A 17,803-nucleotide genomic window follows, 5' to 3' on the forward strand; every position below is an offset into this window, starting at 1 on the left:
TGATCTCGGGGGCATAATTTTGGGAACTAGAGCACTAGCAGGATGGAGGAATGTGAGGGCTGAGCTTGGGAATTCCTGGGGAAGAAGGGGCTTTCCTAGTAACAGATATGTCACATGCCAGGCCACCAAGATCCAAAGGTTAGGAGAGTTGGGTTTGTAGAATGGAGCCCCCGGCCTAAGCCTGCACCCAAACCGCATCATTCTGCAGTCTGAGAAGCCACCCCTTGGTCCTCTAGATCTGGTAGAGTTCCAGCTCAGTGGTTGACATCTGGGGCCCCTCACAACCTGGCCTCATGCCTGTTCTCACAGCTCCCTGTTGACCTGTGCTTGTACTGGGTCTCCTGCCTGAATGCTGTCTCCCCCCAAAGTTGGCTGTCTATGTCCTCTCTCCTCCAGAGAAGCCTTTCTGAACCATGCTCGCCCTCAGGCATCCATCTTCATGAATATCCTCCAGCCCTCAAGATGCTTCCTAGAAGGGAAGAGCCTTGCCAGAACCTTCCTCCCCACCTTGGGCCTGTGGTGTTCATTCTGTCCCTACCCTACATAGCTTAACCAGCTTGACTCAGGTATCTTGTGAGCTCAAGAGGGTGACTCTCAAGAGTAGCTCTCTGTAGCTCTGGGTGTTACCTCAGTTTAGGCTTGGCCTGTTTGTGGCCAGGACAGGAAGTGGGGAACCAGTCAGTGGTCAGGCCTCTGTGTCTTCCTCCCATGGGTGCGCATGAGGGTGAGGCCATGTATACCCCTGTGCTTGGTCAGTGTAGGTCAACTTACTCACCACTGGCTGGAGACTCCTGCCTGTGGGTTCTTCCCCAGAAGAGAGGCTTGGCTTAGGTGGTGAGGTGACCTTTAGAATCTTTTCCACCCAGCCCAGCCACCCCTCTAGTGCTCACCTTCAGGAGCCCACATTCACTCTCCATCTGTCAGTTCAAGCTGATCCCAGGGATGGGTAGGAAGCACCTTCTGACGGCTAGGCCCTGGTGGTGGTCTGGTGTGTGTGGGGGGCATTTCTCAGTGGTGGGGCCCTGGGCTATTCAATAGTTTCCTGAATGCTGGCTCCACTAAGAGGCTTGCTGTCCTTTGCCTGTCCCTTCATAGTGAGGCCTTTGGCCTTGGTGCCTTCTACGAAGAGACCACAAGAGAGCTGGATACTCGACGGGCCAAGCTCTTGGCCAGGAGCCCAGAGGAGCCAGCTGAAGACACCTCTGGTGTCATTAAGATGGCTGTCAAGTTTGACAGGTAGGTCTCCAGCTTGGCCTTGGCTTGGGCCAGGGGCAGTACCCTCCTGTCTGATTGGGCCAGCAAGCTGGTTGCTGTACATGGTTAATGCTAAGCTTGGGGACCACAGGTCTCCTTGGTTGGACACTTGTTCTTAATTTTCGGCAATCCAAAGAAGGCACTGTAGAGAAGATAGTCCCTGAAAGCCCAGGCAGTGCTGTCAGGGGTGTGCATGTTGTTCCAAGGGTGACTGGACACCTTTTTACTGACCCGTCCCCTTCCACAACTCAGGCTGGGGGGACTTCTTCCATTCCTGAAAGTCTGTGCTTTTTCCCCTCCTTTCCCCAGTTTCCTGAGGAACTAGATGCCTATAAGGAGCTCCCCAATAGCAACAGGACCCTAACCCTCACGGGTCTGGCTGAGAAACCTACCCTCACTGCCCTTCTCTAGCCCTGTGGTGCCCTCTCTAGGCAGAAGTAGCCTCAGGCCACTTATTGCCTCAGACTGTGACTTAGCTTTGAATGAGGCCCTCATCCTTGTCCTCTGCAATCTAGGATCTGAGCCTTTCTTGGTCCCCAGGCTCAGACCGGTAGTCAGTTTTGTCTGGCAAGGACTTGGGAGGAGGGAGGTGGATACAGCTGGGTTGGGAAGTCATATCCAGGGAGAGCTCCTGGTGGGAAGCTGGAACATGGCACTTCCTACCCTGTCACTGACTGACTGCCACCAGAGTCCACTGTGTCCAGGGAAGCAGCTGATCATCCTGACACTCAGCAGACAGAGTCAGGATGGGCGCTGAGCTAGATCCTGAGACCATTGTGTGGCCACCTATGTTCTCCACCCCCACCCACTCCCTCCTCATCTTGTCTTGAGAGGCAAACTGGACCTTTCTTCTTGGCTGTTGAAGGCTGTTTTCCAAGCTGGACCTCAGAATTCCTAGAGTTCATTTCCCATCCCAATTCCCCAAGCAGCTGGAGCCCATCTTCCCTTTAGATAGAACCCATGCCCCAAGCCACTGGTGGGGCAGAAATGGGAGCTCGGGGAAATAGGTACAGGAGACTTAAGGCAGCAGTGTGATGTCTCAGTTCCTGCAGCTCCTACCAGGAACTGAGTAGGGCTCCTGCTGAGGAATGGAATGGTGTTAGTAGGTGGGCCCTGACTCCTTCCCCTTCTTTCCCCAGGAGAGCATACTCACCACAGATCACCCCCAAGATGTGCCTGCTGGAATGGTGCCGGAGGGAGAAGTTGGCACAGCCTGTGTATGAAACGGTGAGACCCTAGCTGTGGCCTGCCTTTCATCCAGCCCATGACACTCCCACAGCTGGTGCCATCACCCCCAGCACACCCAGAGCTCGTACCTGAACTCCAAACTGCTTGGCTGGAGCCTGGCTCTGCCCTCTGTGGGCCGGTAACAGTTGCTGGTGACTGGGCCAGTTGCTGTTAGCTCCTTCCCTTTGACAGTGGGTCTGTTGTCTAGTTCAGGCCACTTTCATAAAACTAAACCAGAGACCAAACAAAAGGGCTGCTTGGGCCAGTCCCTTCCAGTGGCATTGCTTAGGTAAGGGAGACGTCTCTAGGAAAGGCCAATTAGCTTAGGAAGGATGCTCAAACCTAAGTCAGACTGACATACTTTTGGACCACCCAATTCTGTGCCCCATATCTGGGCCCCTCAGTGGAAACTTTGAGGCCGTATTGCTTCACTTTCTTGGGTCCTGATGATCATGCCTGTTTAGGTTGCTCTGTCTCTTCTGGACTGGCCTTCTGACCTCCAAGCTTGTACCTTCTGGGCCTGTGTTCCCCTTTGCCAGAGTGACTTTTCCAAAACAAAATCTGACCTCTGTCTCCCGTGTTCAAGTCCTCATCAGCTCCCGAGTGCCTTTGGGATCAAGCCCTACTACCTCAGCACAGAGCATGAGACCCCCATGTGTCTTTCAACTTCAGGTCTCATCTGCTCAGCTCTCTGTCCGCCACATCACCTGGTCGTCTTGCCAGGTGTACCTTCTTTGCTCCAGTCCTTGTCCCCTCTCACCCCTTTACCATCTGGTGAACTCATCTGGGGGAACTTGGCCCATCCAAATGTCAATAGGAGGAAACTCCACAGTCCCACGCAGCTAAGGCCTCTAATGGCCCTTTGCTTAAGTCTATGACAGAACTCCTGACACACTGGGATGTCACTGTCTGTTTGTGTGTCTGGCTTTCTTCCCTGGAATATGCACCAGGCACTTCTGCTGGGGAGGAACATGTGATACAGGTAGCCTTCATGTGACTTAGGTGGGAAGTACTTCATTTCATTTGCCTTTGTCATGACCCTGGCAGATGAGCCTCTAGGGCTTATTCCCCCTGCCCTCATGTGGACATCCCTGTGCCTTTGCTCTCTCTGCACCAGGTTCAACGTCCCCTGGATCGCCTCTTCTGTTCTGTTGTCACTGTTGCTGAACAAAAGTACCAGTCCACCTTGTGGTGAGTTTCCCATCAGTGGGCATGAGGCTTGGGGTGGGGGGCCTGATCCCAGCATGGCCTAGGAGGGTCGGGGGGATGGTATATCTGAGCAGTGGCATCCCTGGCAACCCCTTCCTCAGTTTTGTCAGAATCTTTGCCAAGGGTATGTAGAGTCAGGCCTCTCAGCCTCTAGGCCTGTAACCAGTCTGCCTGCCTCCCTGCCTTATTGCTCCATGCCTCGTCTGCCCAGGGACAAGTCCAAGAAACTGGCGGAGCAGGCTGCAGCCATCGTCTGTCTGCGGAGCCAGGGCCTCCCTGAGGGTCGGCTGGGTGAGGAGAGCCCCTCCTTGCACAAGCGCAAGCGGGAGGCCCCTGACCAAGACCCTGGGAACTTCAGAGCTCAGGAGCCAGCCAGGCCTGGGGAGCTGTGCAAGAAGCCCTTTGTAGCCTTGGCAAGTGGTAAAGAGAGCCCACTGGAAGGCTGGTGACCACTGTCCCTATCCTGGTCTCTCCCTCCCTGGGCCTGGCCCTAAGATGGCTGTGGGTGCAAAGCATCAATCAGATGCCATTGGACAATTTGCTGCCCCTGCTTGGCAGGAATTAAGAGGTTCTGGCCTGGGCCATCAGCCTAGAGCATGGGCCAAGGGGTGCCCAGAGTGCCCATCTCCCTTGGTAGGTCTGAATAGCATGGCCAAGTTCCCGGCAACCTCAATATTTTCTTTGAAAACAGGAGCTTTTCAGGTAGCACCTCCCCAACCTGACATTGGTCCAGTGCAATAAAGACACCTCCACCCTTACCCATGGCTGGCTGCTTCAGCCTTGGCATCTTCACACATGGACTGATGTCCTGGCATAATTATTCTACTCCCACCCTCTGTGCAAACTGGGGCTTCCTAAAGCATTTCTTCTTCCCATCTTTGTGAGTCTAGATGGAGGTGGGAGATGGGTATCACCTTTAATGCTCACTGGATTTGAGTTGAGCCAGGAGAGCCCAAGAAGCCTGTTCTACTGATGGTAAACCCAAGGCACTGGCCCTCAAATGGCTTTCCTGATGGGAAGTGACATGGAATTTGGGGAGCCAGCAAGGGACCAGCTCAGGCAAGTAGTGGGTACTGGGTCCAGCTGGCTGGAGCTCAGACCTATGAGGTGCCTGCTCTGGGCAGAGGATACTGGAGACTGCTGATGACAGCAATTTGGGGCTCTTGTAATTACCCGCCCACGCCCCTTTCCCCCCACCTTCTGCCCCCACCATCCCGTTTGGGCCGGAAGGAAGTGGCAGATTCTCTTTAATTTCCTCCTGGCAGTGAGAAGCAAACAAACTACCACATCTTGTGGGGCCTCCCCCGCTTACTGGGAGGGGCATTCTGACCAAAGGTCCCTGCCCAGCACCGCCCCTGCTTCCTCAGCTGTAAACAGGCTGCTTCTCCTCCTCTTTTCAAAGCTCTGCGGGGAGGGGGGATTCCCCTCTGGGCCAAGGCCATGTTCCTCCTATCTCCTCAGGGTCAAGCCCCGGTGCCACAGCACCCCTGGCCCTGTTGACCTGAGTCAAGAGTTGGGTGGGTGAGGCCCCTGAGCTCAGTCCCAGAGCTGCCCCTCCCTACACCCACACTTGCTCTTCTGAATGCAGGTATAGTACCAGTGGCTTCTCGGAACTCATCACTGTCTGACCTTAGGCAAGTCACTTCTAGTCCTTGCTGGGCCCAAGGGCTCTTCTCTGATAGTGGGATCAGCTGTTCTCTCCCTGCTTGAGGGTGTCTGGAGGATAAACAGGCTAGTCCTGTGATAGGGCACTATGCAGCGCATGGGGTCACTCCATACCAAAGCTGCCCTAACTAACTTCCCAGACCACTGTTCCCAGAGAAGGGGCCCCATCCAGGAGAGAGACTGAGACATGGTCCAGTCTCAGCCATTAAGCTTTTATTTCTGATTTCTCTTGCAAAAAACTGTTTTAATCAAAATGTCCCCGTTGTCTTTCCTCATACATCAAGTGAAACAGGACAGCCAGAGAGGCCCCAGTGGACCCCTCCGGCATCCTGAGTTAGTCAGAGCTGGTTGGAAGACCCTGTCTCTGTGGGCCAGGTAACAACTGTTAAGATCCACTTCCCCAGTGGGGTTGGGCTCTGTCCTCAGCCCTCTTCTTCCACCAATGTGATTTCCCTGGGGAAGCCCCTTCTCTGGAGGGGTTAGGTTCATTTGTGGACAATGGGGAAGGAGAGGCAGGGGTAGTGATAAGCTGCTAAGATAGAGGCTAGAGTGTGGGGACTTTGAGGGCCCAGGAAAAGTACTGGGGAGAAGGTCATTCACAGGGGAGCAGGTAGGATGGGGCTAGTGTGTGTTCCTTGACTGAGGATGTTTGGCAAAATCCTGGTTGAATGTGTTGGACCTCAAATGGTCTCACTTTAGCACACCTCAGTGACGCCTACCCTGGTCTCAGAGTGACCTGCCTAAGACCTGGGACCAATTGGAAGGACCCAGTTAAGTCTGAAAGCTCCATCCACTGTTCTTACCTTGCCCACTTTAAACTAAGGCCACATGGATGCCCAAACCCCTCTCTGGATTAGTGGCCACCACACTTACCCATCCATTCCAGCCACCTTGATTGAGGACTTCCTCTTGGCTCATCACATTTTGGGGACAAATGGTTTTGGTATGAGCACAGAGGAAGGGATAAGCCTGGAGAAATCTTCCGAAGGCCACAGCAAGCAGAATGGACTTGGTGCACAGATGAGTAGGGAATCTTTTACCCCTGCAGTCCTGCATGCTCAGTTCCTTCCAGGTGTCACTCTGACTCAGAATTCTTCCATGGCTCTCCATTGCACTCTGGATCTGGTCCAAACTCCTCAGCCTAGCATTTGAGGACAAAGTGCTGACCCTGTCTTCCTGACACCCTGTGCTGACTTCAGCAACTAACTTTCTTCGATTGTAGTTGGCTGGTCTTATCTCCTTCGCCCACAGTCCCTGTGTCCCCTCTGGCCAGCGTGGGCATGGGGGTGGGGAGCAGGCACAGAAGAAAAATCAAACAAGAGCTTGTTGGGGTGGGGGGCATGTGTGGCGTGGAAAGGAAGAACTTTCTTAACTCTGACTTTCCTCCAAGGCTCCTATTTCCCTTAACATGGAACAAGGCAGTTGGACTGAGCTAAGCTATATCATCCCTTGGCTCAGAGGCCACAGGAGAGCCTTCAACAATGGGGGCTCAGGGCCAGGCCTGTGGTAGATGAAAGTGTTGGTTTTCCCTCAATCTCAGGCCTGGCTGGCATTCACACAGGAGGGAGAGGGTGTACGGGGATCCACACAGTCCTTGTCCACCAGCCTGGCCCAATCTGGGTTTCTATCTATTGCACTGGGTTCTTGGGCCTCCTGGTTTCACAGGGCTATTAGAAGGCCAGAAGTGGGTCAGATGGCAGCTGAGAGAGCTTTGGAGATGGCCTGAGGAACAGCTCATTGGGGAGGGCCTGGCCCTAGCTAAGGAAAAGGGGTGGAGAGAGTTCATGTATTGAAGTGTGAGGGAAGGCAGGCCTTCATCACAGCCTGCTCCCAGCTGTTTCTGCCTTTCTTACAAAGGTGGCGACACTCTTCCTGCGGTTGGTGCCCACCCCTGCCCCAGCCTTCATCACTCCAGGTTAGGGTTCTCAGTTATCTCCAGAGCAGAAACCTTCCCCAAGACACATCCCCTTTTAAGCATTCTCCAGGTGCACAGTGGTTGGGAACACAGATGCATTGCTGAGCATTTGATGAATGGGTGAGTTTTTCAAGCCATCTAGCTTCTGTGGTCCCTTCCCAGTGGTGGGCTGACAGGCCCAGGGTCTCCTTCTTGCCTTCCCCGTGGCCTGGCTGGCCTGAACCTCTGGTTCAGGTAGTCATGTCTGGAGGGCAGAGCGGTTAGATTTTCTCAATCCAGATGGTAACCTGGGAAGTATATGTGTGGGGGCAGGGAGACACATCCTGAAACTGCATTGTTTTATGAGGAGGGGGAGGTGAGCTAGCCAAGCTTCTGGGGCCTTTTACTATATTAAGTGTCATGTTACATGTAGTACTAGTTGGCAGACCAGCCATCTGCCTGGGGCAGAAGGCTGCAAAGTTACTGTGATGTTTCGGCTTTAAATTCCACATTTAGGCCCTCAAGGTCAGAGATCCTTTGAAGGTTGGCCAGCTTACTGAAAGGATGTTTCATCCACCTAATGCCATTTGCTTCCTCTCCTTAACTGCTATTATCTTCTCCTGCCTCTAACCTTCTACTCCTCCACTCCAATCCAGTGTTTCATCCAGAAATCTGAACATGTAAGTCTCCAGCTCTAAACCCTTTTGTGGCTCCCTACTGCCCTCAGGATAAAGTCCAAATACCTTGCTGTGGGCTGCAGCACTCTGCCCATTCATCTAGCCTTACCTTTGGCTTCTGTTCACTGCATGTAACTTTCTGGTCTCCAAGTCTTTGGAAACCTGTTCTCTGCCTGGAACCATCTTTCTCATTTCTTGCCTATTTTTCCAGTTCCTAGTTAGCCCTGTAGACACCTACAGCCAGGGGGATTAAGAACTTTCTTTGAGCTCTTGGCATAGCCCTAATCTATTTGCACAATGATTATAGATTTGCTGGCCTCCTCTCTCTGAAGCCTGAAGGGAGATTAATTTATCTCTGCGTCCCCAGGTCTAGCACAGGTATGGGTACAGACCACAGGGCAGGAAAAGTTTTCTGACCTCAGGAATGAACCAATCCAAGATAAATGTCTCAAAAAAAAAAAAAAAAGAAAGATAAACATCTCAGCTTCTCTGGACGTTCCCTCCTCCTGACCCTAGCCCTAGTTGGGCTCTCCCTAGGGCCCCCTGGGAGTTCAGGTTGTCAGTCCAGATACTGAGACATCTCAGCAGGATGCACCACCTTGCCCTCTTCTCCCGGGGGCTTTCGTGGGCAGTGTGGGATGTGACTGGGCCCTTGCACCTGCACCCAAGGTTCTGAGACATAGCACCCTGGTTCCTGTGGCAGCTTACTTCTAGGGATGCTATGTCATTTGGGGCCTGGAGCTAGGGGAGTTGGTCACCAGCATCTCTCCCAGCTGTTGGTCCATCCTGTGCCTTGGAGGAACCCTGTGTAAACAAGCCAGGCTCAGTGTCTCTGGGCAGGGCCTCTACCCCAGGTCCCAGAAGGTGTCCTTGGTCGGCTCTGGGGAAGATGGGGAAGACAGGTCCTCTGGGGAGAGGCCAAAAGCGAAAACTGTCTTCAGACACAGTGTCACTTCCTTCCCACTATCAGCCACTCAGTTTGGGTATCACATCCCTCCCATTCTTTCATTGTGCCTCGGGATGCAGAGGTCACAGAGCCCTTTGAGTGGCTCGAATTCACGACGGGCTTTCCCAATTCAGTCTTCCTGATTTCCAGCAGGCGACAGACCCTGCTCATCGGGCTTTGCAGAGGCCTCAAATACGAAGGCTGTCCTCGAGGGAAAAGCTGCCAGGCAGGCTCCTGGGGGCAGACGAAGGCTCAGCCAGATAAGTGCGGGCTCTGCCTATCAGGGGTGGGTTTGAAGCGACAGGTAGCCCAGACTTGGATCTTGTCCCGCCACCAAAGTCTTCACTGGCTCCGCTCCACCTTAGCTGGAAGCGCAATCCAGTCCCCGCCCTCTTGGCACTCCGCCATTAAGGTTGAGGTGAAGGGATGAGGGTGTGAGGGGCGTCCATATATTCCTTCCGGACGCTAATTTCCCCAAACCTAGCCAGCAGGAGTAACAATGCAGGCACCCGTCACCGGACCCATAACCTCAAAGCTCTGGCGCACCTTCCCGGACGTGGGGTCCGTCCAATAAGAAAAGGAGTCTCCGATTGGCCGTGGTGGCCCCTTCAATCCAATTTAAGGGCAATCCCACACCCCGGTCCCGGGTCCTGGTTTAGGAGTCGAGATAATAGAGCCCAAACTACAACTCCCAAGAGGTAGCAGGGCTAGCCAGCTATACGTATTCACGTGACTTCCGTCTCCGCGAGAGGGAATCACGCGGTACACGGGTGAGAGGGCGGGGGCATCGGGCTAGCCCGCGGCGCCGGTGGCCTATGGGCTGCCGGGTCAGATGGGCGCGCGGTAGGGGGCGGGGCCGGGCGCGCGGTAGGGGGCGGGGCCGGGCGCGCGGTACGGCGCGGGAGCGCGCCGGTGGTGGCGGCTGTTGGGGGGGCGGGGAATATCGGATAAGGCGACCGTGGCAGCTTGGGCACCATCGACTGGCGGTGGCGGCGGCTCCTGGTGCGGTTCCGCGCGCAGCCAGTATTAGAGTTCGGAACCGAACGCTTGGCGTCGCGGTCCTTGCCCGGAAAGTTTGCTGCGGAGCTGCGACCTCCTGGCCGGCGCGGCCCGGCATGAAGCGGCACTGAGGAGCCGCCGCCGCCGCCTGAGGAGGAGCGGCAGCACCCTGGGCCACGCCGATGACTACTGCAAACTGTGGCGCCCACGACGAGCTCGACTTTAAACTCGTCTTTGGCGAGGACGGGGCGCCGGCGCCGCCGCCCCCGGGCTCGCGGCCTGCAGGTGGGTGCCGGGCGGGGCGGGACCGAGAAGCGTCCGCTTCTCTCCTCGCTCGCAAGAGCTCGACCCCTCCCTGGTGCTTTGGCTGTCCCCGGTCTGGTAACACCGTCGTGTGTGTGTGTGTGTGTGTGTGTGTTGTGAGTGAAGAGCGGATTTAAACCGCTGAGGAGGCGTGTGGGTCGCAGCGACGTGGAAGTGGCCGCGGGCTTGACTAGAAGCAAATTAGTGGGGAACGACTCCAGGACGCCTGTGGCCAGTGGACGCCCGGGGTTTGGAGGCCGAGGGTCGGAGCCGCTGCCCAAGTGGCATCTGGTTGTCGCTTTTTTGCCAGCGAGGTGCGGAGGAAATGTTGTCTCTGTGAAGTGTAAGCAGCCTTGGTTTTTCGTCTATCCTAGGCTTTTTTTTTTTTTAATCTTTATTTGAAGGATGCGCATTCTTGAAGTGTAGGAGCTCCCTAAAATTCGTGCACATGTCTGTATAAATCTACTTTGCTAGGAGAGTAATGCTATAATGTTAACTTCCACTTGTGCAAGTTTATGGCCCACATTTAATTCGAAGTGTAGTCATAACGGGACTTTTGTGAAAACTGGGCTTCTTTCTTGAGCCTTTGCTTTGTTTCGGAAGATTTTTGAAAGTGGGGTGTCCTCGTTCGTAACTCACCTAGAAAGTTCTGGAAGTCGATTTTTATTTTAGGAAAAAGCTCACCTTGGAAGATGTTTTAAAGAAGATCGTGAATTGGGAAGGTTGGGCACCATAGTGCTTGGAGGTCAGAGCAGTCAAGAAATAGAAACAGAATGGCTGGGGACTTAGAGCTCTCCTGTGACCTGGTTTGGAATACTGTGGTTCATTAAGTTCAGTTTCCCTATTACATATGCAGGCAAACTTCAAAAGGGTGATGGGTAAGACTAATCCCCATTTATTCTTTCTGGGTATTAGGTGAATTACTTCATGTTCATATTGATGATCGACAGACTGTTCTGTAGGGTTGCACTGAAAAACATATCTGAATGTAAGGCATAAGGATTCTCTGGGAAGTATTTGTATGATCAGTCCTATTAGTCTTTATATATTAGATGTCGTTTTCAACATAATAAATAATTTACAATAGTTATTTGTTGACTGTGTTTATTTCAATTTTACTGACGTCATTTGAGCACCTATCATGTTGAAGATACTACTAGGTGCTTTGTAGTGTTACGATGGATGCAGAAAGGACTGAGGTCCCTCAAGGAGCTTGGGAAATGGGATGTGGGGCACAAAACCCAAATAACTGTGCTACTAGGCTGACTGAAGGTGGTGCATGTTATAATAGAGGTAGAAACAGGGAAAAAGTGGCATTTGTGGTGGGAATTGTATTAAATTGTACTTAGATTATTGGGATTTAATGAAATAACAGTTGAGTGTTTATTGGGCACAAACTTAGTCATAGCACATTATATACCAAAAGTATAATCAATAAAGATATTAACCAAGCATATGAGGAATAAAGGAGTATCATCATGTGAGTAGGAGTTGTATGTACATTCAAAACATTAAGCAACACTTAAAAGCTATGAAAACAGCTTTTTAAGAAATTATTTTTGCCATAAACCCTGCAAAAACCATTTTAATATTAAAATGGTCTAGAAGGATTTAAGGTTTGAAACTTGATTTATAACTGAAATTCCCAGTTAAACTTGAGCAGTTTTACTTGTGACAAAAAGTCACTTTAAAATATTCTAGTAGCTATTTTTTTAAGTTTTTAAAAATTTGGGTGAAATATACATGACACAAACCATTTAAAAGTGATTAATTCAGTGGCATTTAGTGCATTCACAATGTTGTAGAACCACCATTTTCTATCTAGTTCCAAAACATTTTCATCACCCCAAAAGGAAACCCCAAACCCATTAAGCAGTTGCTCTTCATTCTCCCTTGCCTCCTCCCAGTCCTTGGCAGCTTAGTCCCTAATCTAGGATTTTTCTCTATGGATTTGTTTCTTCTGGATATTTCATATAAGTAAAATCATACACATGTGACCTTTTGTGTTTGGCTTGTTTCACTTAGCATAGTGTTTTTGTGGTTCATCCATGTTACAGATATAGCAGTACTTCATATCTTTCTATGACTGAATCATATTCTACTGTATATATACCCCAATTTGTTTATCCATTCATCCATTGTTGGACTTGGGCTGTTTCTACCTTTTGGCTATTGTAAGTAGTGCTGTTAGGAACACTTAGGAGCTGATTTTTAAATTCTATTGAGAAGGATGTTATATATTCAAAACTAAGATTCCCAAATTATTTGTTCACAATTTAGTTTTTCTTTTAGTAAGCATAATTGAGTGTGTAGTTTGAAGGAACTAAGTGGATTAACTGGCATGCTTTTGGAATGATAATATGCGGTAAAGTGGGCCATGAGAATAAAATTGCTTGGTAGAATTCAGATCAGTATTGGGTCATTATCAGTGAGTTCACTTGTTTCTGGATTATCTTCCTTACTGGAATGGAACATTCCATGAGGGCAAGGTTAGTGTCTGTATCTTGTTCATAGATGTATTATCAGTGCCTAGCACAGTGCCTTTAAGCTAGTAGGCAACCAATATTTGTTCAGTTAATGAATAAGTACCTCTGAAGTTGAGTCAGTGCTTGCTTTTTTTTTTTTTTTTTGTGGTAGGGGAAGTTGATGAGACTTGTTTCAGTTCTTTGACTTTTATTGGTCAATTCCATACGACAGCAGATCTTGGTAATTTTGGGCAGCAGATTTTCCTTCTCTCTAAAGGTTTTGGAGTACTTGTATCACATCTAAATTTCCATACAGAAGATTTTTGAAAAATATTTGAAGTGGGGGATAGTGGATGGAGACTGAAGGGCTGTATTTAGTGAATGTGCTAAGCAAACTTGTCAAAGTACAAATTAGATGATTTGCCACTTGATAATGTTGGATACATTGTGACGGACTTGTTTTTAGATGATTGCTTATGAGTTGTTTTGAGGTTTTTCCATTAAAGAAAATTTAAGACCCTAGAGTCATTAGCTTTTTTTTTTTTTTAAATATGAGGATGGTGCTAGCTTTGATTTTTTTTTTCTAGTTAAAAATGAGTCAGGCTATTATGTTTAAATTTCTTTTGCTTAATACCTAGTTTCAAAATGACAATATACCTCAGTAGTAAATAGAGAATTTAAAATTGGTAAGTTTAATGTATTTCATTAACATTATTTGCCGTTATAAAGGGCAGCTTCTGGTGCTCTATTTTAGTGTGCTGATTGTATATCTCTAATTTAGTTTGGTGTTATAATAATATTTATGTTTCAAATTCAAAGTTTCATTCTCAGGGTTTGTTCATTACTAAATATTGACTTTCTAGTCCTGAATGAAAGTCGCTGGGAGGAGTGTGTGCTATAGGTGTGTTATGTCTTATCTACTTGCTACTTTTTAAAGGGGGAGAAATATCTTAGATACAATATGTATGTTTATAAGAAATTTACTTTGTGATAGATATGTGTAGTTTTGTCATATATCACTTTAATATACAACTTTTTCGTATGTAAAGTTAAGGAACTTTTCCTAGATTATTGTCCTAGTCTTTAATCTGTAGTGTTCTGCTTAATTTAGTGTTTGAACATCTGATTCACGTGTTCTTAATAATTTACTGTTTCTTAGATAGTGTTTTTTTCTTTTTCTAGTTTTTATTGATAATTTTTACTTAACGTTTTTGTTTTACCTTGTTTTAGTAGAGATAATGTTTTTAAAGTTCTTAGCATGGTCCTTGGTCCTGTGGTACTCTTTAAGTGGTGGTAGTTAACATTTCTTTAGAAAAAACAAAAAAACTGAGGATAGGTTATTTTTTACATCCTCCTCTTCCCTAGACCCTTTTCCTATACTAAACTAAAACATTGAGAGAGATTAGGGGCAGATGGGAGATCTAGTCAGTAAGCCTTACTTAGATGAGTTGGATTAGTTGTCTTAGATATTTAAATTTTTTCCTCTTAATTCTATTATTCTTTTCACTGTTATCTCCTTTGTCATATCTTATTAAATATAAGTACATTTGCTTTTAATTGTGTTTTCTGCTTTCTTGAACTAAGTTGTTACCAGCTCAGTATGGTGTGAAAGATGGTGGATTTGCTGACCATACTAAGTATAACTGGATATTTAAATCAACATGAAAAAAGGGAAGTTGCTTGTATGGTTTCCTGTAAAAATTAATGGTGTGTTTGCATGGTGCATTAGGTACTGTAAAGGATTACTGCTGAACCTTACTTTCATATCATAGGTCAGCCCTTTCTTTATACTCGAATGCAAGGAGGATACGTTAGGTGATTGAGTCAGTGATAAATATTTCACCATTACACTTGGAAGAATAATATAATATTCTGTTCCCTTGACACTTTTCCTGATAAGGGTATAGGATGCTCCCAGGAGTATTAGCAGAATTTTGTGATGGAGATTAGTGAATAAATGTGTTCTAGTAGCTATGGGGAAACCACAGCCAGGAAAAAAAGTCATTGTCATGTTGTTTTGTTGCAACTCTGTCATCATAAGAGCAGATGCCTGTGCTTTCTTAGACTTTCCTATTTGCCAATACAAAAGGGATATTTTGGCATATCTTCTATTAAAAGAAGTAATACTTTAGTGGTTTTATTAGATGATATAAAAATTAAAACTTGGGTATTACATACAATGCCCAGAAATTGTGGGGGTCTAGAAAGGCCTGAGTCATAAGCATTGAAGGGCATTTAAGATATTAGCTTGAGGTAAGTTGTAGAATCAACTTCTTATTATGACATGCCGTTCTGTGGCAATCAGTAAACTTAACCTAAAATTACTATGTATATTTTTACTGAGGCATATCCCAAATTCTGCTTTTGAGTTTTGCTCTGTTTTTTTTTCAATGAAGTGTGATCATGAGATCATTTTTAGTAAGAAAATGTGGAGTTCATTGTTCCTTTGAGAAAGTAATAATATACTAATCTATAAAATGGAAATGTTTTAATAGAATAAATGAGTTGTGTTGCTGATTGTGAAATTTAATATGTCCTTTACTTTCTCTTAGTATTGAGTAGTTGATGATTCAATATGGTGATGTTTTATTTTAAATACGAGGTAGGGTTGAGGAAGCCATAATACAATGAAGTCAATTGCATTACTCTTAAGAGATAAGAAACCTGAGTAGGTTGAGCCTCATTTAATAGTAAGCAGTAGTTTGACTGCTCACAGCAGTAACATAAATAAGGGAGGTGTTGTTTAAAGCAGTCCTGGTGGGTCAGGGGAGTAGACACAGCAGACTTGGCAGTAAGCCTGACTTCTAAAACAAAATCCAAGTCATCAAATTTGTCCAGGCATGCCATATGAGGTTCAAGTAACAGTGGAATTTAAGAGGAGTGAGTTTGTTCAGGGAGGCTTAGGAGAGTCACAAGCAGTAGCACGTTTTTTAACAGCCATAATTTTAACTCAAACGTAATATAGGTCTGCATATATTTCAGCATTTCTGATAATGTTTACATAATTATATTGCATGACTCTCATCTGTTTGCCTGAATTCAGTAAACTTTAGAAGAGGGACAACTGGACCTGAAAGATTTAAGCAGAATGGTCTATAATTTGCCTATGAATTTATAGCTGAAATTTAATTGTTGGGACAGTTACCATATTGGTATTCCTGTTTGTGATGGAAGTACATCTTTATGAAAGTCTGAAAATCTCAGGTACACTGGAGAAGTAATTTGAAGGCTTCATTTTCCTACAAAATTTACAGTTTCAGTGTGTCTTATGTCACAGAAGCAGGTGAGATTTTTAATATTTTAAAATGTTTTCAGTGTCTTGAAGTTTTTATATTTCTTAATTCTGTGTTAAATTTTCATCAGCTTTGCTGTTTAATTAGAAAATAGGTTTTTGAAATTATAACTTTTTTCAATGTTGATTTCTATCACATGTAAAAATATTTCTAAAAACATTTTTTCACATCATTGGTCAGAACAGTTCAATGGACAGTTTGTGAGTTATACTTAAATGTGAATTTTTTCAGTATTTCTTTAAAGTAAAAAGGTTGTTAAATAAAAATGGCATTCAGGAGAAAAATGACATTCTGAAATTGTTGAAGCTAGATGATGGGTATATAGAAATTCATTATAGTATTTGTTGTACTTTTGTGTATGTTTTTAAATTTCCATAATAAAAAGTTTTAAAAATGACGCTAAAAAACTACTCAAGCTCTTTAGGTTTTAGATTTAGGATAGGAAAAATGTTCACTTTAAAAAAATAGCATTGTGAAGTTAATAGAATTTGTTGTTGCATGTAATTTTTTAAAAAACTGGTTTAACAAATAAAATAAAAATTAATTATAGTATGTCTGATTTATAGAACCCATTTCTCTCTTTGGGTAGTATTAGTGGTGGGATGGTAAGGTTTGTGGTGTACATAAATAGGAAGTAATCTGATCTTATGATACACTTTTAAGTAGGTATTTTAAATTTTTTGAAGTATTTTTTAAGTATATGGGGTTAGAAAAATTCACTTACTGTTTAATGATTTAAGGGCTTAAAATTATTTAAAAAATTTTAATGTTTGATCATGTTGCTTGAATCCATCAGGCTAACGTTTTAAGTACTGTCATTCACTTGAACTTTTAAATCTATGATGAAACTAGAGAACTTGATCTTAATTTTAAGACTAGATTTTTAATCTTACTATATAATTGGTAGAGATTAACTCACAAAAATAATACGCATATAAATCCTTTTGATTTGTGAACATTTTAGAGCAGAGAAGTTCTGAAATTTGTATCTTAACATTTTGACATTTGTAGGATCATTTTGAGTACTAAATGAATACAGATTTTAACCTTGTTCTTTATATAAAGAAAGTCTTTGGGGAAAATACAGAAAATTTTATCTAAATGTTACTTTTTAATTTTTTATTGCCACAGAAGAGTTTTAAGGAAACTTGATAGTTTCTTTGCCATCAACACTTCTTTATAGATTTCACTTCCTTTCAGTAAAGGTTGTTCAATGAAAATGACATTCAGGAAAAGAATGACATTAAACTGTTGAAGCTAGATGAAAAATATATGGGAACTTGTTACACTATATTCTCTGCTTTATGTTTGCAAATTTCCACAATACAGAGTTTTGATATCTTTTAACCATGATGCAGAGTAAGAAATACATTTTATATTTTTCAAGCCAGCACACACATAGATGTTTAAACACAGAAAACTGAGATAGACGTTTCAAAAAAACGGCATTTACCTTTACTCTGGCATCACCCTGATATTTTCTTTTTCATTATTTGAAAACATTGTTGGGCGTGACTCCCTAAATAGATCACTACCTTCAGTTTGAAAAACAGAGCTGTGGGAGATGGTTTCATAGTTCTGATTTTATAAAAACTATTAGGTCATTGACAAGTTCTTGTTGTTCAAACCATGTCTGTAGTTCTTTAATACATTTTTAATAAATTATTTTTTATTGAATTAGCTTGTTGCTATCTTTTTATTGGGTTAGTTGGTTGCTAAATTTTGCCACTTCCTGAAAGTGAGTTTTATCTCCCCCTTTCTCTCTGCTCTTTGGCCAAAATCAAGTCTTGGTTACCTCCTGTTTGGATTTGTGTAATTTTCTCTTCATATTTTTTATTCCCCTCAATTCAGTTTTGCAAGTCATAGCTAAC

At 45.7% G+C, this 17,803-nt stretch overlaps 2 protein-coding genes across 12 annotated transcripts in view; both read left to right on the forward strand.

The window, feature by feature from the left end:
- The window catches only part of DUS2 (dihydrouridine synthase 2), a 48,639-nt gene extending 44,149 nt beyond the window's left edge, over positions 1 to 4,490 (forward strand). For all 6 annotated transcript variants that reach the window (XM_072967591.1, XM_072967588.1, XM_072967589.1 and 3 more), the window contains 4 exons: positions 1,096 to 1,236; positions 2,394 to 2,481; positions 3,599 to 3,672; positions 3,902 to 4,490. In XM_072967591.1, coding sequence (XP_072823692.1) covers positions 1,096 to 1,236; positions 2,394 to 2,481; positions 3,599 to 3,672; positions 3,902 to 4,139 — 541 coding nt within the window. In that variant the 3' untranslated portion in view covers positions 4,140 to 4,490. The remainder of the gene's footprint in view (positions 1 to 1,095; positions 1,237 to 2,393; positions 2,482 to 3,598; positions 3,673 to 3,901) is intronic.
- Positions 4,491 to 9,757: 5,267 nt separating this feature from the next.
- NFATC3 (nuclear factor of activated T cells 3) overlaps positions 9,758 to 17,803 on the forward strand; it is a 113,789-nt gene continuing 105,743 nt past the window's right edge. For all 6 annotated transcript variants that reach the window (XR_012075736.1, XR_012075735.1, XR_012075737.1 and 3 more), the window contains exon 1: positions 9,758 to 10,156. Coding sequence is in view for 3 of the 6 variants with exons in the window: in XM_072967601.1 (XP_072823702.1) it covers positions 10,054 to 10,156 (103 nt within the window). In the remaining 3 variants the exon portion in view is untranslated. The remainder of the gene's footprint in view (positions 10,157 to 17,803) is intronic.

The sequence above is a fragment of the Vicugna pacos genome, chromosome 9, assembly GCF_048564905.1.
Source record: "Vicugna pacos chromosome 9, VicPac4, whole genome shotgun sequence".
NCBI lineage: Eukaryota > Metazoa > Chordata > Mammalia > Artiodactyla > Camelidae > Vicugna > Vicugna pacos.